The following is a 27529-nucleotide window of genomic DNA, read 5'->3' on the forward strand; positions in this document are numbered from 1 at the left end:
CCAGAGGTAAGCATTGTCAGAGCTGCATGTGTATCTTTCTAGACTCTCTGCTGTGTTATTCTACACTCACTACATCTTGTAGATGGTTGCATGTTCAACACACAATCTATTTGCATTCTTTTTAACTATTATATAGAATTCCACAGTCTGGAACAACCATCGCTTAGTTTCTGTCACCCAACTGGCAGGCATTTAGGATGTTTCTGATTTCTTCACTCTTATAAATAATGCACTATTGATTTTGTCCCTATTTTGCGTATCTCTCTGTACACATGTAAACTGTAGGGGTCCAGAGTGAGTCTCCCCACAATGTGCCTCCCTGGCATGCAGATTATTTAAAGCTGAAAACAACTAAAGCCCAACAAACTCAAGAAAAGATTTTGGTGTTTTACGCCCCCTTAACCTGCCTAGAAGCATTCAGGCAGAAAAACTTGCTCACAAGGAAGCTGTTCATCTTAGCGTATGAGGTGTGATCACAAAATAAGGTGAATGTTTAAATTTTAAAAAATTTATTACAGTAAAAGACACATTCCCATTAATTCGTCTCAAAATACTCCCCTCGCATGGAAGACACTTTTCCCAACGTTCCTGCCACTTTCTGAAGCAGTTCTGGAAGTCCTCTTTCATGGGTATCTTTAGTTGCGTTTTCGTGGCTGCCTCGATGTCCTGAATCGATTCAAAACGTTTACCTTTCATGGTCATTTTGACTTTGGGGAAGAGCCAGAAGTCACACGGTGCCAGGTCTGGTGAATAGGGTGGATGAGGACACACCGTAATGTTTTTATTGGACAGGGATTACCGTACCAGAAGCAATGTGTGACATGGAGTGTTGTCATGATGGAGGATGAAACTGTTTGCCCATTTCATGTTAATGCGTTGTTCGTGATCCATGACTTACAGCACACTTTAAAACACACCTTCTCTCAAGCATAGCTCACACCCGACTGACTGCACCAAACAAGGTGAAACTTGTCACACACTGTTACTAAGGTTCGACACGCCACTTCCCGTATTGAAGATCCCTGCCTTTCTGTTGCATGGCACTTGGAAGCAGTATTCACTGTATTTTTTGATCATAACGAAAAGGCTTCGTGTCACACATCACTTCTTGTACAGCAATTTCTGTCAAACAAAAACATTAGTGTCCTCATCCACCTTATTCACCGGATCTGGCACTGTGCGACTTCTAGCTCTTCCCCAAAATCAAAATGACTCAGGACATTGAGGCAGCCACGACAGCGCAACTAAAGACACTCATGAAGGAGGATTTCCAGAACTGCTTCAGAAAGTGGCAAGAACAGTGGGATAAGTGTGTTCAATATGAGGGGGAGTATTTTGAGGGGGGTTAATGGCAATCTGTCTTTTACTGTAATAAATTTTTTTAAATGTAAACATTCACTATATTGTTTGATCACATCTTGTATATAAATTAAGTGTGGCAGACAGAGGATCCAAGCCAAGGTTGCCAGATTCACCTCTGTGTCCGTTGTTTATGGGTGGCCCTTGGCAAGGCAAGAATTTGTTTACCAAATGTTTGCTCTTTTTCATGTACCTGTGAATTGCCTACTTTCCCTTTGAAGTCCCTTACCCCATGCCTCCCTCTCCTCAGTTCAGAATGACATATATACCTCATTTTACCTGTCTTCACAATTCTCATGATGTGAATTTGCAGTGCACACATATTAAAACTTAATCTTCTCCTGTTACTCTGCTGTATGTCAATTATTTGACTAGCCAGAAGAACCAAGGGGGAAAGGGTCACAAATTGGTATGATTTAAATTTTAACAGATACTGCCGAACTCTTTCCCAGGGATGGTTTTTGAAAACTCTAGGCTTCAGGGTAACAGGGTGAGTAGAAGAAAGGAACAGAAATGCCAGCAGAGCCACACACATCCCCATGGGGTGCCGGGAAATCTGGTGTTCACCCTCACCTCACCCCACCCCACCCCACCCCGAGAATCATCAACTCAGCCCTCATTTCTGAGGGTCTGTGCCCATAAGCCCTGCCCCAGCAATCAAGGGGAGTGGGATGGGAATGGAGCCCTCTGAGTCCAAGCAAACACTCTACAGCTAACCCTAGAGAAAACTTAAAACCACAGCTATTGCAGTCTGTGCTTTGTTTTAGCCAAAAATATGGTTACAGCCCCTCCCCGTCCCACAGAACATAGGGTCTCATAAAGGACATTGTGCTGCCCTGAGAGGGACGAGGCCGACTGAAGGAGTCCTCTTGAACACAGAGATGCTGGGGTTTCTGTAACAAGAGGACTAACTATCTGAACAGGCAAAGTTTTCTATTTAGACCCCTTAGAAGACATGCTTACAGGTTAAGTGAGCCCCAAATCAGCTTTCTTCTTAAATGTGTGAACCTGGAATACCTGGGGACATATGCAAATTCAACTATGTTCATGACTGTCTTCTGTAAGTAATTTTTAAAAACCCAGTGAAATTAGTTGGCACGTGCATTCTTTACTCCATAAACACAGAGTTTGATCATTCCCTCACTCATTCCCATCTACTACGGGCAGGTGTTGTTCTAGGTTATGGGGATACAAGGAAGTGAATAAAACAAGTTAAAAAATCCATACTAACAAAGACCTAAATTTCTAATGAAATGCTGTAAAGACAAAACTATGTGTGCTCTACGTTATGGACATTTCAAGCATTTTTATGGTTAATTTTAACTATGAATTTTAGGTGGAATATGAGAATTTAATAACTCCCAAAAAGGTTGGACTCTACCTATAACCTCATGATTCTGATAGCCCCTAGTTACTTGTTCCCCAAGCTTAGTACTGAGGATCAGGACATGTCAGACATTTAGGTTTCTGGCCCAGCATCTTTCCCATTTTACCATTTATTAGACCTAAAACTGGGGGTCTCCAGCAGCAAGGAAAGTAGGGCACAGACACACTCATTTTCCTCCATGCCTACTTCTCCATCACCAGAAAACTTGGCTACATAAAAAGAATACGAATTATTGTTACCTGTGAATGATTTACCATATATTTCAAAAGGCCACACAGAATAAGACAAATACACTGTTAAACATGTCACGCTAAATTTATTGCTACATTATTCTTGCCTAATCAACCCAATATGTGGTTCACACAGCCCAGATATTTGCAACTTAAGCAAGTACTCTGGTATCCTAGGCCCAAAGTTTAGGCCATGGAAGTTTCCCCTTTAGAGAAGAGGAGAATTTAACTGCATAGGACATGCAGAGAGCCACAGAAGGTCTACCACAGGAGTCAGCAAATGATAATCTGTGGGTCAGATCCAGCTAGCTCCTGTTCTTGCGAATAAAGTTTTATTGGAACACAGCTATGCTCATTTGTCAGCATATTGTTCTGGTTGCTTTTGCACTACAATGGCAGAGTTGAGCAGTTGCTAGAGACCACATGGCCCGCAAAGTCAAAAATGTTTTCTAGCTGGCTCTTCATAGGAAAAGTTCGCCTACCCGGGGACCACCAGGAAGAATAGCTGAGAAGTTATGCAGAACTGCTGAAGTATAAATTAACATCTCAAAGGCAAAAGACAACTGATGATAACTGACTTGACAGATCAAGCGCCAAAGGAGCAGAAGAGAGCACAGCAGCTCATGTGGCTGTATTCCGAGTATTTCAGCACCCTGTCCTGCCTTTTCACCTCCACTTAGATGCTTTCCCTTCTCCAAAGGGTTAAGTGAGCCCCACTGCAGTCCCATAATGGAACCTGTGCTTTAAATGAATCTAATAGCGCATCTCCCATTTTGGGGGCAGCAAATTAAGTATTTTAATACATGTGTCTGCAAAGTTTTTTGGAGGGGTAGTGGAGGGGTTGGGGCGAGGACATGCATGTGAGTGCCAATGCTTTCTGCTCTGTGGGTCAGAAGCCCTTAACAGCTCTAACAGAAAAAAGTCTTCACATCTGTTATGCAAACACAGCCTGTGGAACCAAAAATAAAACCCACACTGATGAAAGCCGGAATGTCAAAAGATAATTTTAGACTTAACTTTTAAGACTGTAGAAACAGCCTCACAGAAATTTAAAAAACACACCCTCAAAATAAGCAACCCCCTTGTGATTAAGTTCAGCCCTGCTTTAAAGGGGTTGCAACACAATCCAGTCCCTTTTACCTGCTACCTCACCTCAGCTCCCAGTCTTTTACATAGAATAAGAGAAAGCATTCCTGAATTCTAATGCAACCCAAAGGTCAACAGAAATGAGAGTTAACCTTACACCACCAGCCCCTATAATTGTGAATGGAGTTCACATATTTTTAGCTGGGTGCATACACAGTCTAACTTTGGGGACTCCTTTTGTATACGTTTAGCAAACTGTTCTCTTATCCCGAGGTCCAGTTCTCTAAGGACAATGACTGTATGTTACTCATACCCACATCCCTGTTGTTGACCCAGAAGGGGAGTCTGTTTGCCCGGCACCTAGACAGCCAAATAAACTGACGCCAAGTTGTAGTAAAAGGAAAGGGGGCATATTATTTCAAAGGTACCAGTGAAAGGAGAATGGGCAGCTGATGCTCAAAGACCCAAATTCCCTGATGGTTTGCAAGGAGGGTCTTTTAAGAACTAAAGTCTCGAATAAAGGGTTCAAGGCTGTGGGCTGTGTTGATTGGTGGTAAGGTTCCATAATTTTCTTAATCTGATTGATTTCTCCCCTGGCTTCATCCTGTTCAGGGTCTTCATTGCTGGACTTGAGAGGTCTTCCTGTTTCCAAACAAACCAGAGTTCTGCAATCCATTTTGGGATTGTGTGTCAGTGATGTTACCTTAAGAACAGAAAAACAGATCTATCCATCTTGGGCTTAACAAGTTGTTACATCCTTTCCTTATGTCAAGCAATATATTGCCTGAAACCCATTTTACAGGCAGATCTTCAGGTTCCGGGATGTTGTATTCTTTCCTAACCTTTAAATAGAAATCATGACAGCCAGCTGTGGGGACAAAAGGTATCTTTCTTCTCATGTTTTAAGTTCTTCCAGCTGTGCTAATAATCAAATCAACAGAGGCCAATGAAGAGGAGAAAGTGTGTAATAACATCTATGATAGGAATGTATATTGAGGGCCATAAGAATAGAGACCCAAAGGAGTATTGGGTAGATAAGGTTTATATGCCAGTTCCAAGCTAAGACTAGGCGAATGTGATTTGAGGCTTCAAAGGGTAGGAAAGCCATTTGCTTGGAGATGAAAAGCAAATGTTTGGTAAACAAATGTTTGCTGATATCTCCATGTGAATGGACCTCCTGGAGCACATCCTCCATCTAAATTCCTTCTGCGCAGTTAAGGGGAGGTCAAAGATTTTTTTCTGAGTCTTGTTTCCCAACAACCAGCTTAAAATCAATATCCCAAAAGGCATGTCTTAGGGTGGCAAATGCTGCTTCCCTTCACAGAGGAGTTAAGACTGTTAAGAAGGCTAATTTAACAAGTTTAAATAAAAGCTAAATTTGAGTTATTTTTATGATTTGTTATCAGTTTTATCCCCAGCACCTCACAGGGTATTTGGCACCTACGAAGGAAGGAAGGAAGGAAGGAAGGAAGGAAGGAAGGAAGGAAGGAAGGAAGGAAGGAAGGAAGGAAGACTTAAAAGATTTTCTAAAACATTAACTCAGATTACAGTTTAACCGAGTACCATAATCACCTACTTTTAGACTCTGTGTGAACTGTCAAGGCTCAACTACTCACAATATTTATGTTTCCTGCTCCCAGCATTGTGAGGCTACTGTCTCTTAGTTCGTTATTTGTTGTGCCATTTGTCTTTTCCCTCTGGCCCCGACAGAACTGTTCATTTCCAACTGTAAGCTCTTGTCTGTCCTATTTATCTGCACAGTGCTCCAAGGCCCCGTCTGTGGACAGTTGCTTAACAGATGCTTTTGATATGACCAGAAAAAGGGTGAGGAAAACTTCAGTTCTCACATCTTATCGTTCTCCCTCTCCCACGGCCAAACCCATCCTGAAACAGAGATCCTGTTAATGTCTGATGTCCGCCCCCCTCCCAAAAGCTTCTGGGTAATAGATCCTGCAGACCAAGGACAATAACTATTGTTCCTTGTTTTCTGGCTCCTGGCAAGCTCATTATTTCTGGACAAGAATCAAACCTCTTTGTCTTTGGTTCAGACTCAAAAAAAACCTCTCAGTGGGATATCCATTAGTTCAACCCGCTGCCTGTAGTACAAAATTATTTCCCACCATCATTTCCCGGCATTCACTTGTGTGTAGAGGGTAAGGCTCCAGGGATGGGAGGGTCGCAGGGACTCTGTTTTCTCCCACATGGTGTCATGTCATGGTGTTATGTCTGGATGGAATTTAGACCAAAGATAAAATTGTTTGGAAAGCCAGGAGGATTTAGGAGGTGGAACCTCAGTGCCAGCTCCCCACAAGGAAACTCTGATTAGGCCACAATGAGAATTTTCCCTCCGGGTTCAACAATGGCCTTCAGGTTTGATGGACCAAACCCACTTTTAACCTCAGAAAAGTTCTCACTGATACACTTGACACATGTCAGGTACAACAGTACAATGAACTCAGCTGCTGTTCAGGAAGAGAACTTTTGAAAAGCATTCTATCTCAGTGGAATTTTTTAAAAGAACTGGGTCAACAGTACATATATACATACATGCAATCATACATATATAAATACACACACACACACACACACACACACACACACACACAGTTTGAGAATTTGACACTTGGTCTAACACAAAAACGTAACACACCAGCTAAGTAGAGTTCTTCTCTAGAGTTCAACGCTTTAGAGCAACACCTGAGGCTAGTTCTCAGATACACAGTTCTCTTAACATTCAACCAGTAAACACCAAAATCAAAACTAAAAGCCCAGACTTTCCAGCTTCAGCATAAACACCTACCATTCTTGCTGGGACAAACTGCGTGGTGTTTTGGATCAAAGTGGAATATTTTTCATCGCCGATGTTTACTTTAAAAAGGCGGTTACACCAAACCCAACTTGAAGGCAGGTTCTATTTTACACGCAAAGCCACCAAATAAATAAACACTAGATTTGTGGTTGTGCCTATTTTCTTCAGACTACCAGTTGTCCCTGGAGCTCAGCTCTTGGCCTCCACAACAAGAAGGAGGCAGGTGGGGAAGACAAGCTAATAAAACTGCAAAGGCCCACGGTGGTGCTGTTTCCAGAAGAAATACTTCTCCCTCACTGCTGACTCCAAAAGAAAGATTAGGAACCAGGAGGAAGGGGAAGTTTGCTAAGGCTTTCCCTGTTACTTCGATGAACATCTGCACAACAATCAAACCCAGGGCAGGAAAAGCGCTGGCCAGGCGGCCAGGCAGCCAGCAGTCCTGGCTCTACCTGGTCGCACCTCTACCTAGTGCCACACACAGCCTTAGGCCAGTCACTGCCCTTCCCTGGGCCACATCCTCTCACCTGTCAAATGAGGGCGTTGGTTCGGATTATGACTTAAGATTTTTCCAATTTAAAGAAATGCTAATGTTTTATTCAAATTATACTCTAGACGAGAGCATTATTTTCTTTCCTTAACACTATGATATTTGCTATCTCTTCACACGGCAGAACACTTCATCTAAATGTGAGCTGTATGCTTTTCTTCCATTTCTTATCTCTTTCACTAGCTCTTTTAACTATTAACTGTTTCATGTATTCTGTTTTTAGCCCCCCCTGACTAGCACAGAGAGGGCTTCCCCACAAACAATACTTCCTCTAATGCAGGCATACATATAGAATAACCAAAGCCAGAAATGAAAGAGCTGCACGGAGGAAAGCCCAAGAATGAGAAGGGCAGAGGGCAGTGTTTAAAGGCTCAGGCAGAGAGCACCACTTCGTTCTGGGTGATGGATGACGTGATGTGGACGTGGCCTTGGGACTAGACTGGCTACAAAGAATCCTTCTTTATTTCACTTTCATCTACTTCTATATAACCTGATATCAATACTGTTGATATACATGAATTTCCCATCACTGCATCTCCTTCTACTTTCCCCTTCTGATGAAGGCAATGAACAGTAAAAGTGACTGAGAACTATCACCCCTAGGGAATGTGTTACAATACACGACTTGCTGAATAAACAGAGAAAAATCCTTTAAGCCCATCCTGCTATCTTTGTTCAAAGGGCCTAAATCCCGTCAGTAGCCTCAGCTCCCAACCCTTTTCTCCTTTCCTGGAAAATCTGACTTCATGATAAACGTAGAGACTGTGATTATAATATGTACTTAAGATTTTAAGGGGATAAGGGTTGGGGAGGTGAAGACTGAAAGTTGGGGAGGGCGGGGCCTGGTTGAGATCCAAGTCAATGTCCCACCCCCACCCCACATTAGTCCTGAAATTGGGTGGTCCACTGAGCCCAGTGGACCACAGCGATCGGGACAACTTCTAAATAGTTACTTGGATAAAAATGCCAGATCCCAGCATGTAAAAGGGAAGACTAGTTATGGTAGAGAAGGGCTTCTCGGGTCTCAGCCCAGAGCTATGCATGTGGATTTGCAGACCACTCTAGCACACTCAGCACCTTCCATGCTGCCCACCATAATGGGCAAGGTAAGAGAGCCCTGGTGTCCATTTTGAATTAATTTACAGCCTTTTCAAAAACTGGTGAACTCAAAGGATTTAAGCTACTTCAGGAGTTGCAAATCCAAATGCCTTTCTTTGGGGGCAAGCACTAAGGGGAAATGTGTGAGACGTGCTGTAAGTAAACACCCAGGGGTGGTGAGCTACAGTATGCTAGCCCTTCTAAAGGGAGCCAAATTAAAATTGAAAAAAAAAAAGTTCCACCCAAACACAACCCGTATGCCCTGGGCTCCCCTGAAGGTGCGGCAATGGCAAATGGGTGGGGAAGGACACAGAGCCCTAAACATCAGACTGGCTGACTTTCATCAAGTCCAGGGAGAGAACGGAATTCAGGAGCTCTCTTACAACCGACGAAACTGCAGCCATGAGTCCCCCTCTTGTCCGATCTCGTTAGGTCTGGTCCGATGTTCCTTTGAAGCCTATTCTACTGCAACATTATCAGCCTTGTGCTGAAAAGAACTAAAAAGCTCTTTCATCCAGGGTAAGAGTAAGCATCACAGGACTGCTGTGTCAGAATCTACTACTCATTCAAAGGAAAACTGACCCAACCCTGACAGCAGGAAATAATGTGTAAAGTAAAACATGTTTCCTAAAGGGATCAAGTAAGATTACAAACAAAACATAATGTCTTCTAAAACAAATGAGGGAACAAAAAGAAGACTGCTATCAAAATAAAAATCTTAGTTGCCTCTCCTCTCAATATAAGGAATAATTCCTCAAAATGTAAATTTAAAACAAACATATAACACAAAAAGTCTACCATAATGTGGAAGATGTGTTTTGGTTCTGAAAAAAAAAAAAAAAAGGCAATAATTCAGCCATCTCAGGCACTACCTACTACCCATCTCGATGAATGAGAGCAGCCCAGGAACCAAGTGGAACAAGGATGAAGAAAATGGGTCAAAGATCCTTCAAGTTAGGAACCTGTAAGGCTCTTCCCACCTTGGCCTGGCATTCTGAGCTCGCAGGGAAGAAGCCGTGAGGGCCACAGAGGGTACCTGTCCTCCCCTCTCCAATGCAGGCTTAGTTTTAGAGGTCCCACTTCCACAGAAAACAAGAAGAACCTTGCGTTCTCCTCCCTCCCAAAATACCAGGTAGCTTCCCAGGGCACAAAAACCTCAAAGTGTCATCATCTGCCTGCCTCCAAACTTAAAAGTTACGTCTTGATTTAGTGGTGCAGGTCAGGAATCTTAACTCTCTCACCCATTTGTGTGTGTGTGTGTGTGTGTGTGTGTGTGTGTGTGTGTGTGTGTGGAGGGGGGGCAGTCTACCTTCTAAAGTGGATTTTTAATCCACCGGGCATCAAATATCTCAAGACTGCTTGAATTTATAATACATGGTTACTGACAAGAATGATTTGCAATAAAATGGCTCCAGAAGAATACTCCAGAAGACAAAAATCACACCCTATACAATCACCACAGTAAAGCTTTCTCTGAGCCAAAGTTGTCATGGGAAAGAAGAATGTCCCTACTGAAAAGAAATAGGACAAAGTTTGGCCCAGCAGCTCCTTGCAGTTCCCTCCTGCTCAAACTTAAACACAGGGTGCATTCTAAAACCAAGGCAAAAACTGAAAATCAGCGAAAAGGGAGTTGCCCTCCTGTTCTTAACCCACATACCAAAGGCCCTGTGGCTCCAGACAGCTTGTGTCCATTGCACATGAATGCTGGGTGGGAGGCAATTACACACTCCCGTCCAGGCCGTTATAAGTATACATGCTTTCTCTTCTTCCCATCACAACCTCAAACATTTCCACAGGCCAACAATGAGGGGGCGAGGACCGCAGCAGACGCCCAGTGTGCAACCCCACAAGGGGACCTTTCACTGCCTGCTCTCAAGCACCGCCTGAGAATGAGGTCAGCCTCTATTCCATAGGCCACGAAACAAGCTGACTTTGTGACCAGCTGGCTGGTGCTCTGTAAGGATCTAAAGATGGAGAAGGATTGGTTTCGCCCACAGGGACCTCATTCCCTATGCAGGAAGCCCAACTAAACCATTTTTAAATAAGTACATTCAGGGGACAGGCATAGAAACATTTATAAGAGCCTCTGTGAGGCTCCCATTTATAACAGACCCTCCCCTTTCTCCCTCCCTCTACTCTGACCCCAAATCACACATATACCACTGCTGGGCTCACCTCCCTAAATATGTTTCTATGACAACAGCCTCTTACAAGAATCTGTAATGGCTTCCCATTTGCCATCAGACCATGGTCAAATGACTCACCTTCGCACTGAAATTACTGCAAGACTTGGTCATTTTACCTGCTCACATCTACTCTCTGTCCTTCTGCATGTGCCTTGTTCTTGTTATTTTTCCTTCTCTCTACCTACACAGTCTACTCACTAAGAACACATTCAGCCTGGGTTCATATCCCAACTCCGCCACTTAGAGCTGGAGACCTTGGGCAAGGTACTTCAATGACTCGACACCTGTTTCCTCCTCTGTAAAGCAGGGATAATGACAGCACCTACTGCTCAGGTGAGTATGGTAGTGATGAACTAAGATGGTAAAAGGCTCAGAACAAAACCTGATACATGGCATCACCCAATAAATATCAGCAATTAAAATTCATTATTTTCACACAAGTCACTTCTTTCATGGTGCCTTTGCTAGCAACACCAGCCAACATCTTCTGTTTCTTAAATGTTCTATGGACAGTCAGAAATCATAGAGACTGGCTGGAGTTGTCAGGGACTGTTTCACGGAGAAGGTTACATGGACGGTAATCAAATGTTAAAAGTATTATAAAAATCATGTCCTAAAACATGTACCTGTGGCTCCCAAATTCTCCACCTCCAGTAACAATGTTACTGAAGGGTTCTCCACTAAGAGGTACCATGTATTTGTATAGTTTCTGATTTTGTTTCTTGGAACCTAAGCTTACTTCGACCAAGTCTAAACACTTCTTAAGAACGGGAATCGTACCATCTACATCTGGTCCACACTGAAACCAATGGGTCCTAAAGCCAATTCTTATTGAATTTAAAAAGAGAACATTAAGTTCCTTGAAAAACAAAGGTAGTAAGTGAGAGAGTAAGTGAACCTTCAGAATAAAAGTTCAAACCTACCCTTGCAGCATTCCTCCTCTCAAACATCTTGTAATAAAGATGGAGATTAAACCGTGGTAAGAGAAAGAGAATAGGGGCAAACACCTCCAAGATGGAATAAACCCAGTATGGACTAATGAGGCAGCCTTAGGTCTTGGTTTCCCTGCCTCCAAACTTCCACAGTGGTACTTCCTGCACCCTCTCATATGGCACTTATTAATTTCTACCTTGTTTTATGCCTCAGAAGACTTTATGCCTTGTCTTCTGGATTTGCAGCTCCATTTCTCACAAATTCGAATGTCCCACAGCTCCCACTGCAGTGCCTTACTTGTTTAAAGCAAAGGAGAATCTTAATTTCACAAGTTCTGACAGTAGTTCCGGTATATTCCAGACCAGGGGTGGCCAAACTTTTTTCAACGTTTTTTACCAAGGGCCATACGCGGTAAAATACACAAAGAGCCGAGGGCCACTGGGCCACTCACTGGAGGTGAAGTACGTATTGCCTCACCTGGTTTATTTAAGTAAACTAAATATATTTTTGGAATTTGCTGCGGGCCAATTAACAATGGATTGCGGGCCGCAGTTGGCCTGCAGGCCGCAGTTTTGACACTCCTGTTCCAGACCATACAACAATTCCAAAGCATTACTCAACAGAAGATTCAAAGGGCCTACTTTAACTAATGGATGAGAACATATCAAGTGCTTTTAAGAAAAATGGTTGTTTCTGAAGCACTTCAGTGTATTTAAAATAGCCTGTAGTTTCAGCGTTAAGAATGAGGAGAATAAACATTTCCTTGGAGCTGCTCCTGGGGACGCCATCTCCATTGCAGAGGGGTTCCAAGACCACTGAGCAGTAAAGCAATAAGTCTATAAGGGCAAATGGGGTTTGCATAGCTAGCCTTTCTTCTCCCCCTTTCCCTTGGATGAGAGCTGTTCTTCTCAGCAAATTGTGCCCCTCCAGACGAAGCCTGCCCTGGCCCCAGGGGGCTCCCCGGGTGGGTAAGTCTGATTCATTTTGGGGTTCAGCAGTGGGAAGCCCACTTCCTTGCGGATACAACCCACATTAGCTCTATGAGGGATAAAGGTGATTTTTGGCATGTATAATACTTGCTGACACTGTACTTTTCTTTGTCAATTTGTTCAGAATCTGGGAAGGGAAGGATGGTGTTATTTAATGGACTCCCTCAAAAATTCCAACCCCCCACCCCCACCCCAGTAATTTGGATAATTAAGAGGCCTACTATCAGGAAATTCCAGAAAAAGGCCCTATGTATGTCTCTATCAGCATTACGTACCCAGCCTACCTCTGCATACATTGCTCAGGACATGGCTGGAAATCCATCCTCTTCTCTAGAGACACCCACTTTATAAGTGATATGTCCAGAAAAGTAAAAATCACCCTATAACCCACTCCTCATTATCTGTGGAATTATCCAAATTAAGTGTTTTTAATAGCTGTTACTTGGGATACTGGCCGCCATCGTTAGGACAAGGGAAAGGTACAAAAGGCTACAAGGAAAGACTATACATCCCATCAGGAACAGCTATGAGCAAGGTTCAGATAAAACACACAGTCCTCTCCACCAAAAGCAGCAGACCGCATCGGTACTACCACTGCACATCAAGACGCTGAATGGTTCGTCTACTCGGCAGGAAAGCACTGAAGAGGCATCCCGGAAGGTTCGGAGAGAGCGAGTGTACCCAAAACCACATCCTAAATCGGATGTTTCCCACACCCCCTCATCGACCATTAGAAATGGGAAGAGTAGAAACGCGACAGACTTACGTGCTCTTTCATCGCATTAGCCACGGTTTGTGACATCATGATGCAGCAGAGGATGGACACGAGAATGAAGTAGAACGCGTACATGAAGCGGGTGCTCCGGGACTGGCGGATCTTGGGGCAGCAGCCGCAGCACAGGGAGCAACCAGCAGTCCCACAGCAGCAAGCCAGCTAGAAAAGAAACACAGAACATCCTCTTCAAGCCACTGCTTTACAAATCCATTTAACACCAGCCCTGCGCAAGTTGACCTTTCAAGCTACCATTTTTCCGAGCCATCCTGCCCGCAGAACATGCAGGAACAACAGTTTAGTGTGTGAACAAAGCTTTCACCAGAACTGGTCTGATGTTGCTTTTAATGATAAGCATTAAGGCTTGGGAGAGGCCCGATAATTAAATAGAAAAGGCACAATTCATCTGAAGCACTATAATCATTACTCTTTGGCAAAACAAAAAGATCAGCTAAGAGCAGGAGAAGCCAAGAAGAACTAGAAAAAGGCCTACGTGAGGAGAGGAGAACATGAAAAACAGGAAATCGGGCCCAACTAAAGGAACTGTCAAAATCCATGAGCCAAAGAATGAACTGTATGAACACCTGAGAACATGCTGGGATGTAAAGGCTACGCAATGTTATGCTTGCATCCATCCTCCTTGGCAGGAAATAATGGGAATGTCAAATTTGAAGCTCAAAAGGCATAGGTGCCTCTTATGCAGACACTGATTACCACAGCTTCCTGCCCCTGATGGAAAGCTTTCAGGCTAATGGGGCATGGGTGTAGAGCACACACACCTTCTATTTGGGGAATCTAGATCTCTCTCTTTTTTAAAAATCTCTGATTGGGCTTTTAATAGCCAATGCCACTACACATAATTTGGGAGCATTAAATAAAATAGGGATTAAGTTTTCAGGTTTGGGTCTGGTGTTAATTTTTTTCCCTTTAAAACTTTTCTTTTCCTTCGAGTAGTTTTAGGTTCACAATAAAATTGAGAAGGAGGCACAGAGATTTCCCGTATACCTCTTACTCCCACATATGCACAGCCTCCCCTTTACCACTCACTCACCAGAACGGTACTTTTTCTTTTTTACCACAAATGAACCTACATTGACATATCGCAATCACCCAAAGACCTTGGTTTACCTAAGCGTTCACTGTGCATTCAGTGGATTTGGACCAATGTGTAATGACATATATCCATCATTATGATATCGTACAGAATACTCCCACTGCCCTAAAAGGAAACTAGATATTTACTAAAGCATAGGGCAGTGGAACACAGTGTTGTTAAAAGTTCAAGCTCAAAGTCACAATACCTGGGTTTGGGGCTTGGCTCTACCACCTACTAACAATGAATCATGAGTAAGTTACTAACCCTTTTAAGATTCCTCATTTATAAAGTGGGGTGGTAACAGTGCTTATGCTTATGTTGTGGTTTCTTGGATGACCTAATCAGACACCTCTGGTGTTAGGGAGAGATTTCTGTTTAGCAAATAGGGAATTCTACAAAGAGATTACCATAAACTACAAATAACAACAAAACCTACATGCATTACATGATGGCCTATACAAAACCTACACCCTAACAATTCAGTCCCTTGATAATGATTTGGAAGGAAGTTCAAGACTTTACACAGCTTCAAAACAAGCATCAATTAGAATGCCACACTATATACATCACTTACAATGAGAAGAGATCACAGGTATACAGGTATAAGACAGCAGCAGTCTATCATTATAAAGATGTTATGACAGATCTTGGAAACACAGACATCCCAAGGTATTTCATCTACTTCATGAAACTGCCATTGTTTGAGCCATGGGTCATTTTGCACTATTTCATTACTTTAAATTTTTGCTAACGTACTCTCTCCATCTTACTTTCAGTTTTCAAAGCCATTTTCCTCAAAAGACTCTTCTTGCTTCATAAGGTTAGACCACACTGCTGTAAGATAAGCTATTTTACTTGCACTGAGCTAACAGATCACACAAGTGGGATCCTAACACGACTGCCAGTGTTGTGTTCTTATGGGCCACCTTTCTTTACAATTCACTCATTCCTATTTTCTATCCCTGATTTTACTACTTCTTTCCACTCACTTGCCCAAGTTTCTTTCTCTGGGCCCTGCCTCCCTCCTCCTCAGCTTTCCAAATTCTTTCCCAACTGCCTCCTTCATTCGTTGCTAATTCTTTAGTTCTATGATAACCAGTCTTACTCTATTTCAAATTCAAATGTGATAAAGAAAATATCCTATTTAGGAAAAGAAATATTTTAGAAGCAGTTAATGATTCTCATGATAGAACATTTCCACAGAGAATCAACATTTAAACTTACTATTAGGATGGTGCAAAAGTAACTGTGGTTTAAAAGGTTAAAAATAATTGCAAAAACCACAATTACTTTTGCACTAACCTAGTATCTCCACGGAAAGGAAAAATGAACAGATCCATACATGTGAGCCGAACTGATCATTTCAAGATAAACAGTGACAGAGGGATGTGATTATGGAAAATATGAAAAGAAAATCATACTGGTTTAATCCTATTCTGTCACTAAAGTCATGTGGCAGGCTATGGCTCTGACTTCTCAAACTTTCCTTACTTTCACTTTCACTCTATATAATGCTATGGTATGAGTTTATTGATAAGATATATAGATAGACAGGTATTAGATAGAATGTATGTATAAATATACACACATGCCTAATATTAAAATCCAACAGCCTTTTTCTACTAGCCTAAAAGTTGTTTAATCAAAGCAAACTATGCCAATACCCAAGGGTACAAGCACATTATCTTTAGCTAAATAAACATTGATACATATACCAAGTAGAAATTCAAAATAGCATCTATAAAACAAATGGTATCTCACAGTCCTGCTGACTTCCTACTTCTTTCTGGAAAAGCAACCACCCCTGCCACTTATACCTTTATTATTCTGAGCATGTCACTTCCCTGATCCTTACTTTCAAAACTGGGAAATTTCAAAACAGCCTGATTTCCAGGGCTGTCACAAGCTTGAAGACGAGTGCCAGTGTCTTGTTACTCCTGGCTCCAGAGGGCCAGAACCTTTCACTGAACAAATGAGGGTGTGAAAAAACAAATAACATGTAGAATGTACAACACCAAGAATGAACCCTAATATAAGCTATGGAGTTCGGAGAATAATGATCTGTCACTATGGGTTCATCAACTGTAACAAATGTACCACTCTGGTGGGGGGTGTGGAAAAGGGGAGCGGCTATGCATGTGTGGGGTGGAGGGTATATGGGAAATCTGTGCTTTCTTCTCAATTTTGCTGTGAACCTAAAACTGCTAAAAAAAATAAAGTCTATTAAAAAATAATAGCAACAGAGAAATAAACAAGACAGTACCCATCTATGGCTCAATCAATGGATGCTGAATGAATAACGTATGGTAAAGTCATAAGGACAACACTCCTCAAACAAAGGGGCTGGCAATCCCACTCCACAGGGCCAAGTGCACGTCATGTACCACACTCTGAATTTCTCACACCTGCAGTATATCACAAAGTATTAGGGCTTTAATTTGTAGATACTGCACACTCTTCTTTTCCACAAGAAATTATTCCGTACTTGGGAAGGACCCAAGATCATCTCTTTGGAGGGCAATGCTTGCAATTCTTCTAGAAGTTCATCCGGCACGTACACTTACACGGGGGCACAGAGATTTAGGTATGAGGTTGTTCATTACAAGCGGAATCAGTCTTATTCTCCAGCGCCACAAGGACTCAATAAATGAATTTTGGGCTATCTATACAATACAATGTAGTTAAAAAGTCAGTGTTATGGGCTGAACTGAGTCTTCCCACCCCCAAAAATCCACATGTTGAAGTCCTAACCCTCAGTACTTCAGAATATGTGGATGTAGGGTCCTTAAAGAGGTCATTAGGGTTGGAAAAGGTCATTGGAATGGGCCCTAATCCAGTATGACTGGTGTCCTTAGAAGACGAGGTTAGGACACAGACACACAGAAAGACCACGTGAAGACACAGGGAGAAGACGGCCACCTGCAAGCCTAGAAGAGGGGCCTCAAAAGAGACCAACCATTCTGACTCCTTTATTTCAGACTTTCAGCCTCCAGAACTGTGAGAAATTAAATTTGTGTTGTTTAAACCACCTAGCCTATGGTAGTTTGTTATGACAGTCCCAGCAAAGTAACAATCATTATGCCTTGGTATTTTATGTGTATCTTTATGTGTGTGTGGTGTGTGTGTGTATACAATGACCACTAACACTGATCATATGTCCAGTGGCCCTAAATGTGAGGAGGAAAAGGAGACATCTACGCATACTTCTCTGTTCTACTCTGTCTGGGTTTTTACCATGTGCTTGTATTACTGTCATAATTTTTAAAAGAAAGGAAAAGTGATTAAGAAAAGCAACTAAGTTTGAAGATACTGATATAAAAGCCATTTGCAAAAGTGGCATTGACTTATATATTTTTTCCTTTCTGAAGAAACTTCCCCTCCCCAAACATAGTGAAAAAGAAAAATCTCAAAGAGCCCTTTTCACCCTCCCTCTAGCTAACTTCCTCTGAAATAGAAACAACATGTATAGCAAAGGCTTTTCTAAATACAAGGTGCTTTGTCCTTGCCAGGGCAAGAGTCAACATGAGAAGAAAAGCCAGCTGCTTGCTGCTACCTGGAGCTGAGCCTCACCTCCGAGGGTTATTTTTCTTCTTCTAAGGACCCCACCCACCCTCCCAATACACACACATAAACATACAGACATACACACATATCACGATAAATAAATATCAGTCTCCCTCCCTGTCTTCCCCACTGGCCTTGGGCACAGATAGTTCTTCTAAGGACTGATCCTAGGCATGTAAACACATGATCATAGAAACACCAGCAGCCCTAGTAACTTCCAGGTTCTAGCCAATTAAAAAGCACAATTCACTACCTAGAATTCCCAGCTGGCAACATCAACTAGAAACAGCAAAGAATCAGGAAGAAAGCCAAACAAACGCATAATCAGCATATACACACATTGGCATGTGCACACACACACACTATACTCATAAAAGTCCCTCCGTCTCTCTTCCCTCCATCAAGTCTTGTTTTCACAGTTGCAACAGGCTTGGGCTACCAGGTTCTTAAGCCCACAGGGTCTAGGAGGGACTAACTGGAGGGAAGGGCACAGATCTGAGAACAGGAGGACCTGGATTCTCACTGTGCTGCACTGGGTCAGTTACCTTCCCTCTCTGGGTCTCGGCTTTCTTCACTTGTAAATTGAAGGGGCCTAGGTAGACAGAAGATGGCAGGTAAAGAGATTTCATCTCACATTCATCTCTCATTCTACTCATCATGACCATGGTGTCCTGGAATGCCATGCTGAGGTGGGTTCTAAGGCTAAATGTCTTAACGGGGAAGATGCAGAGATCAATGAGTCCCATACACTAGAGGTGTGGTGGCATCCATGCTTCATTCTTGTCATCCCTGTAAGAGGTGACTGACATCCCTACCACCCATAAATTCTTAGATGTTGAAAAACAAACTGCAAGAGGCTCGCACACTGAGTTAACCTCAAAGCAAGAAAGAAGCAAGAAAAATCCATCAAGAACTGCACAGTGGAGCAGTCAAAAGCTCTTCAAGCACCCCACAGGTAATGTGAGCATCAGTCTATTGCTTCACAGCCTGTGCTCTGCAACGTAGAGCTCACACAAGACTGCAGTAACTCACATTCCTGACGATGGCCCTGGAATCACACTGTCACGTTCCCTTCATTTCACTTAGGAAGGCAATAAAATGCGTGGGACACGTCTGTCACAAGAATCATCCCAAATGTGGGTCACATTTTTTTAGTTTCAATGCTTTAGTGTTTAAGCATGTAAATCCCTCAGCAATGTGGAAAACATTTATTCAGAAAGATTTATTCCTCGAGGATCTGGAGAGCCAAGTTGGCTTTGGTGCATCTAACTTAAGTCCAAACTGCCAAAGGAAAGAAATCTTCAAATTTGACACCGCCCTTCATTCAGTCCCTTCTCTGTCTTAGAAAAACAGGAGCCCTCGCAGAACTGATAAAAGACAGAAGAGATTTTTGTTAACTACATTAATTATAATACTGTTCCTTAATAAGTGGCAAAGGGAGGGGGTAGCTGTAGGGAAGTTTCTCAAAAATTAAAAGTTGTTGAAGCTGTTAGCAGAACCCGGTGTTCCTGGGCATTCTGGGGGGTTATAATATCAAGGGAACAGAAAAAAAAAAAAAATAAAAAATTAAAATTTTTTTTTAAATTTTTTCTCTCTATTTTTCTTTCATATTTATTTTTCCATGTCAAATTTTAATACACAATATAATACTTATGCAATGTCTTTCCTTCCTTTCTTTCCTTCCTTCCCTTTCTTTCTTTAGACTGTGGTCAGTCAGTAGAATTGACAATTGATTGATTTTTGATGATTATATTCATTCAAATTCATTCAAACACAAACAAACTTTCATTTCTCATTCTCTTCACTTCAGGTTCTTTCATCCATTCCACACCACTCACACAGACCTTTTTTTTCCCCACAACAAGGAGGCAGTGATGGCGGTGAATGCATGGTGTGTGCTGTGTTGTGCCTGTGGGGGGCCAGGTGCTTAGCTGATTGGATTGATGATGGGAGACACAGGAGAACACACACACACACACAAGAATCTTGATATCACCCACCACACCCCAGCACCACCACCAGAGCCAGGTAGTCCCAAATCCACAAAATAAAACACACACAACACACACACACACACACACACACACACACACACACATACTTTGTTAGTTGGTTGGTGGTTGGCTGGTTTGTTTTTTTCTTCTTATAAATATATATAAAAGAATATAGAAAAACTTACTAAATAATAAATAATATTTAATAAATAATATTATTATTAAATAATAATTTCTTCTCTTCAACATTCTATTATTATTATCTATTATTTATTATTACACTTTACTAGAGAGAGGAGAGAGAGAGAGAGAGAGGGAGGAGGCAATTCAAAAAAAAAGCTGGTAAAGTAGAGGTATGGACAGGATTAGTATCAGGCTCTCTCTCATCTCTTCTGCTCTACTCTCTGCTGGGGGAACAAAACAGGTAAAACTCACCTGAAACCTTGGTTTCCTACCGAAGGGACCCTACTACATGGGGAGGAGAGGAAGGAGGAGGAAGAGGAGGAAGCTGTTTTCTCTTCTGTTCCCAAGTGCTTCAGTGCAACACACACAAAACACAGGCCCCCATTCTCCCCTTCCCCTCTCCTCCTCTCTCCTCTCTCTCACTTCTGTTCTGTGACCGACCTCCCTGGCCCCAGCCCAGCCAGCACCCCCACCACACCACCCCCCACCCCACCACACCCACCCACCCCACCCTCACCCCCCCCCCCTTAAAAACCCCTCCTAAAAAAAACCATCCCATTCATCATTCACTCCACTACTACTATATACTACTACTACATGTGGGCTGTTGTAAAAAATAAAAAAAAATCAAGCAGCCAGCAGATGGGCTCAGTTGGTTAGAATGCGGGCTCTGAACAACAGGGTTGCCGGTTTGATTCCCACATCGCCACTGAGCTGTGCCCTCCACAACTAGATTGAAGACAACGAGCTGTTGCTGAGCTACCAAAGGGGCCGGATGTTCAGTTGCTTAGGGTGCAAGCTCTTAACAGAAAGGTTGCCAGTTGAATTCCACATGGAATAGTGGGCTGCAGCCCCTGTAACTAAAGATTGAAAATGGCGATTGGACTTGGAGCTGAGCTGCGCCCTCCACAACTAGATTGAAGGACAATGACTCAAGGTTGATGGGCCCCGGAGAAACACACTGTTCCCCAATATTCCCCAACAAAATAAAATTAAATAAAAAAATAAGAGAATAAGAGTAATGATCACTAAAATTATGGTACATTCACATTATTAAATACAGTGCACCTATTGAAATTATTATACAGATTATACAGAAATATTCACTATTCACTGCCATGGAAAGATGTCCACACTGTATTAACTGAAAATAGTTAATAACACAAAAGCATAGAAGATGGCAGCATTTGGGGTAAAAATATGACACATATCAGCAATAACAACAAAAAGCGATACAGAGGATGTACCTGGATGTCAACATTGTTAATGGAGTTGTAGGATTACGAGCAACTATGCTTTTCTCTATTTTCTAAGCTCTTCGCAACAAGAACATATCTGACAGGAAAGCATCAGAAGTTTCCATTTTGGAAAAAAAACAAAATCATATTCGTGTTGTATCTTGTAGGTGATAAGCACTCCAATATTTGTTAAATGAATCAGCCAGTGAGTAAATGAAATCTAATCAACTTCAGCTATGATTGGTAGGAAACAGCCAGAATGAACTACCACTGGAATTGAGGCATAAAAGTAAAAAATTTTTACTATACTGTATCTTTAAAAATGGTTAAGATGGGAAATTTTGTTTTTTTTACCACCATTTAAAAAAAAAGAGAAAATTCCTTACCCATGGTAATTTTTAGAGTTTAATGTATATAAATAAACCTGTACTAGGTAAATATGAAACAAATAAAAATGAAATGACAAGAAGCTATATATTGGCCTAGCCCAGAAATTAGCTCTTACACATATTGCCTTCAAATCAATTTCTTACGTTTTTCTCTTTTGAGTTCAGAGAATACCTTAAAGAGCCAAGGTGTTCACAACCATTTGCCTAACAGTGGCAACAGGATTCTGAGGATTTGTCAGAAAGGAGTTTGACAGGTGGTTTCTCACACAGGTTTCAACATTCTAGAAGTGCTAGTTTCTACCAACCAGCAATCAACAGCATTTCCATGAAAAGTGAGGTCAAGGGTCAGTTTCCTCCCTTAAATGACACTTAGAACCCCTGGGGTCCGAATCTGAAATGGGCAGACAGGCTGTGAACACAGTTATAATGAGGCCAGGACAAAACTGTCCTCCTGGCGGGGTGTTCCTTTCTCACAAAAACACAAAAAATTAGGGTTACTTTCAGCACCAAAGAATGTTGATCGAGTTCTCTGTTCTTAGACAACAGTTGGATTCTTTGAATCATTCCATCACATGACCCTCCAAACGCGATGCATTTTAGTAGGTTGCTGGAGAGAACCTATAAGGTTTAAGGTTAAAAGATCAACTAACTCCACTTTCTGGCAGTTCAACAGAAAACAAACATTCCTGGAAAATAGATCATTCAGAGAAGTTTGTCAAACTCAGCCCCATGACACTGGGCACTGCTAATTCTGTTGGGGGACTGTCCTGTGCACTGTAGGATGTTTAGTAGTGTCCTTGGCCTCTACCCACAAGATGCCAGTAGCAACCTCCCCTTCTTTCTCAGGAGTGGTGACAGTCAGAAATGTGTCAGAAAGCTGCCCTCCCTGTCAGTTGAGAACCACTGATTTAGGGGTTAAAAGCAAAAGGTATGGAGTCAGGTTACCCAGGCTCACACCCAAGCTGGAACACTGCCTGGTGATGCGCCTTGGACCAATTCTTTACCTTTCTAGGTCTCAATACCTCATCTGTAAAATGGGAATAAAATACCTACTTCACAGAGTTGATTGTGAGGATTAAAGGAGACAATTCAGGAAAAGTTCTTAGCACAGAGCCTGGCACAGGGTACACACACACACAAAGAAAGCCAGCTGTTCTCATCATCTGCCTCATCATAGCCACCTCCTTCCGCCTCAGAGATGACCACTGTCTTCCCTCCAACTGGTCAATATGGAAAAGAGGTAAAGATGGGAGGGGGCGGGGATCAAATCATTAATATCTAGTTGGTAACAATCTTTTCTTCTGCTCTAACACGGATGATAAATGCATCCATCTATTGATGGAAAGTACTTTTAGAAACAAAACTCCTGAGATCTGAATCCAAGAGAGCAACTTGGGATAAAGCTGTTCCATGTGTGCAGAAGCACTTCCCGTATGCCCGAAATCGGAAGTCATCCTTATTTCCAACAAGGAACAAATAAGGCAGTTAGAACACTCATGTGCACCCACTGAAGCCACAAATACCTGCCACAGAACAGGACTGAGAAAGATGAGTTAAGCAAGTTCTAGAGAAAAAAAAAAAGTGTAAGAAAATGAAACCTAGAAATTCAAAATGGAAAAGTGTAGGATGTGAGAAGCAAAGTGCTCACTGGGTTTAAACCATTTTTAAAAGTTAGTTTTAAATCTTCTCATCAAAATAAGAAGGGAAACAATCCTGGGTTTTCTACTTTAGATGAGCTTATCAACAAGCAGTTAATGAAACACAAAACCCCAAATCTGCCTGATTGTGTCATGGAGATTACGCTGCAATGGAGAAATCTGCCAAGCCCCTTCCAAGAGGTGCTTCATGCCAGCCAGTCCCCAAGCCCTGCCAAGCCACAGAATGCTTTACAGTCTGGTGACAGAGGACACAGAGCCAACTGCCAACACGATTCAAGTAAGCTCTGGGATGGGGGTGTGGGGGACGAAGAAACTTTCCTCTATCCGCCTAGGTTCTTTTGGCTGTTCTAATAATTAAATCGACATGAGACAGATTAACAAAATAACCAAATTTAACTGCATACGTACATATGGGGGAAACACACACACACACACACAGGAGAGGTTCAAAGACAGAAAGCTAAAATGAGTATACAAGTATATATTCTGAGCTGAAGATGAGGTACAATGCCTTGGGGATTCAGAGGGGAGACAGGTCATGGCAGGATGATAAGAAGAGCAGATGTTCAGTAATTAGACATTTGCTTTGCCCTACAGATAGGTCATAAAAAGTTATTTCTGGTGAAAACTGTTATGGGCAAGGCCCCCAATTTAAACTATCTAAGGGAGAGGTAAAAGTTTATCTTGGGCTACATGGTCTCGATTGCCTTCAGCTCAAAAAGATTCACATGCCAAAGGGGCACATCTTGGGGAGGCCTGTTCTGAACCCCTTCAGAGAATTGAAATGAGCTCGCTTTAGCAGCTCACAGACTGTTCAGGCAGGGAGCATCTCAGAGCTCAGGCGGGCCAGTGATGTCAAGGGGTTAGCAGTACACTAAGGAGTCCATGAAATTCTACATGCAACTCCAATGCATAACACATGTGGATGCACTAGGTATAATACTACAAAGGTACTTATCTACAACAAATATTTATTGAATGCTTACTAGCGACCAGGCACTGGTCTAGGAGATAGTGGTACAGCGCCTGTCCTCGTGAAGTTTATATTCTAGTGGATTTATATCAAACTCAGCATCCCAAAATTCTACCCAAACTGAGACAGGTCACAGCACCCAGGCTGAAAGCCTCTGATCCAAGCCATTCCTCTCCTTTTCCTGACGTGAAATACTAGGCCCAGAAAGGTTAGGTGATTTGGCTCAAGGACAAATCCAGTGATGGGAATCAGTGGACCAGCAAAAACCACACCAGTTCAAACAACTCCGTAATCTGGAGGAAGGAGGAGCTAATGACTCAACCTGTGGGTCTCACACTTCTGTTATCTATAGTGCGATAAACTAACAGACATTCAAAACAAGTAAATGAGCCACTGTAAGTAGGTTTAATCGATGCTTTGCTAACCCTAGAAAGAAAGCAGCAAATGTCTAAGTGTCTAGTACACTTTGAAAGGTTTTCACAACAGTTCAAATGAGAGGCTGGCCTTGTACACTATGAGTTAACTCTGGGGTGAACACAAAAAACTGAATGCTCGTGACAGTTATAGGCTATGGTTGGTAAATGCTCAACCCCTTGATAAACCTCCCTCCCTTCTGAGAAGGAGACAGCAAAAAACTCCCACCCCCCATCCTACACACAAACCACATGCAGGGCCAACTGCTGGCCACTGTCCCTGCCCACGCCACAGAGAGAAGCCACTACTCAAAAGACACCTCTGACCCACTGCCTGATGACAAGATGCCTCTCTCTGAAGGTTAGTCCAGGTCCAATGCCTCTGTGCAAGGAAAAACTTGCACACACCCTCTACCTTAGATTTTCCAGCAGTCAGGATTTTACATAATCCTATTCTTTATCATTCACAAAATGCCCAACAAAAGGTGACACTTCAAACCGGTTTTCACATAAATGAAGACAAACTGGAAAACAGAAATGTCAGACAGGGGGCAGGAGCAAGAAGGGGAGAGGGAGGGAAAGGGCCACACTTGCTTCCACTCCTGTTTCTCCTGGGGAAATGCAGGCCTCACGTCCCTCCTACATGGTTACCCTTACCCCTCCCTCTAAGACACTGCATCTTTCTGGATGAAAGCCTGGTGGCCATGTGAAAGGTCCTGGTTTAACAGCTATTTCTTGAAGCTGAGGTTAACAGCTATACTGTTTTCTTACAGCCGAGGAAACTTTCTCACAGTTAATTTCACCTTTCAGCAGTCCCTCCAAACTTCAGGAAGCCTTCTTTCCGGCTCTTCCCTCTTCATCCTTGGAATCCATCTCCTTCTCCCACTTCTAACTTAAGAGGAAGGAATGAATAGGCGTGTGCCTTTCTCAAGCAAATATCCGCATTTGACTGCTTTTTCAACTGAAAAATATGCCCAATGGATTGCACTGGCACCCCCTCTATCCTCTTCTAACCAGGTCTGCACGACAAGGCCAGTGGGCACGAGCCCTAGGCAGCACTGGTGAAGATGCTTTGCTTCAGGTACGGGCTGTCCCAATGGCACCAACTGGCAGAGAACCATCACACACATGCAACTCCCCCGTCCAACCATCCCCCCAACTTGAGAAACATCCTGTTAATGTTCTTTGCAAAACACTTTTGCAAAAGGAACCAGGGCCAAATGAAGGAGCCCATGAATCCTCTTTTTTCTATCAAAATATCAACAGAAATAAAAATATTCTTATATAGAGGGTCTCTATCTCAACTTTCACCTTATTTTTTATTCATCAGGGAATATCTTATGTGAGTGAGGTTGGGGGTCAGAGGGGAGTCTAAAAAGGGTTTGACCCTGGGCATTCTTTTGAATGAAATAAGTCACTTCCTCAGATTGGGAATGGTGTTTTCCTTTTCTTCTTAAAAGTATAAAGATACAGTTCTTCTATCTGCCCTAGACTATGCAGACCAGCACCTCAGCACCAAAATCAAACACAACAGACCACAAAGCCCGGCTGATGCACACACTAAATCAACTGCCATTGGTCAACAGGTGAAGGGGTAGGTACTTCAGGAAATGGACCTTAATTACTGTTATTTGTTGAGTCAAACCCAGCATTTCTCAGTCAGCTGGGTGGAGTGGGTGTCATACTGAGCAGAGGGCTCCTTTGAAGACTGAAACCCTTGGTATTCAGGGAGCCCCAAAGGTAGGAAGCACAGGTCTGGGCCAGGGCAGTGCTGAATGACGGTGGGGACAGTCGGTGGGGACAGTCGTCTGTCAGTGGGGACAGATGGTGCCTCTAAAATGGGAGCTCCTCCCCCCTCCTCCATGGACAGAAAGAAATCAGACAGCCCTAGGCCTGAACTCCCAGACAGGAAGTGGGGGGATGGGGAAAAGTAGGAAACAAAACATCTCTCTGGATCCTGACCTGATGGTGGCAGGAGGAGAGGACCTGCGGTAAACAACTTTAGAGCTTGCTTGAGTGAGGAGTAAAACAGGTTTGGCTGGAAACATGGGTGTGAGCCCCAGGCAAGTACAAAAACTGGGGCTTGGAGCAACGTGGAAGAGGGGATGGAAAAAGGAGGTAGACAAGTAAGTCATGGGGATGGAACATACGGCGTGGCGTGGTCATACAGCCAGTAATATTGTGATGGCAGAGCATGGTGTCAGACAGTCGCGGGACTTACCGTGGCAATCACTTCTTTAGGTATATAAATGTTGAACAACTACGGTGTACACCTGAAACTGATACAATACTGTATTTTAGCTATGTTTTTTAATAAAAATCTTTTTTAAAAAAGGAAGGAAAAAAAAAAGAAAAGAAAAAGGAAGTGGAGCAAGGCCCTCAGACGAGACCAGAGAAGAAAAAAGGGAGATATCGCTTCACAGCAAATGCAGAGAGCACTGGACAAATTCTAAAGTAGCTTTCCAAGTGTGGCTCATGGGCCAGCTCCTGGGAATCACTGGGAGCCTGTCAGCTCCCACCCCAGACCTACTGACTCATAATAAGCTCCCCAGGTGATGGATGGCTGGTTCAAAGTCTTACTCAAGCTTGGGGAACTCTAGTGAGTGCTTTCCTTTTCAGTGACAG

General features: G+C 42.7%; 1 protein-coding gene across 1 annotated transcript in view; it reads right to left on the reverse strand.

The window, feature by feature from the left end:
* SERINC5 (serine incorporator 5) overlaps positions 1–27529 on the reverse strand; it is a 96432-nt gene that overhangs the window by 38673 nt on the left and 30230 nt on the right. Inside the window, exon 2 of the mRNA XM_019728198.2 lies at positions 13391–13558. Within this exon, the coding sequence (XP_019583757.1) occupies positions 13391–13558 (168 nt within the window). The remainder of the gene's footprint in view (positions 1–13390; positions 13559–27529) is intronic.

The sequence above is a fragment of the Rhinolophus sinicus genome, linkage group LG03, assembly GCF_036562045.2.
Source record: "Rhinolophus sinicus isolate RSC01 linkage group LG03, ASM3656204v1, whole genome shotgun sequence".
Lineage (NCBI taxonomy): Eukaryota > Metazoa > Chordata > Mammalia > Chiroptera > Rhinolophidae > Rhinolophus > Rhinolophus sinicus.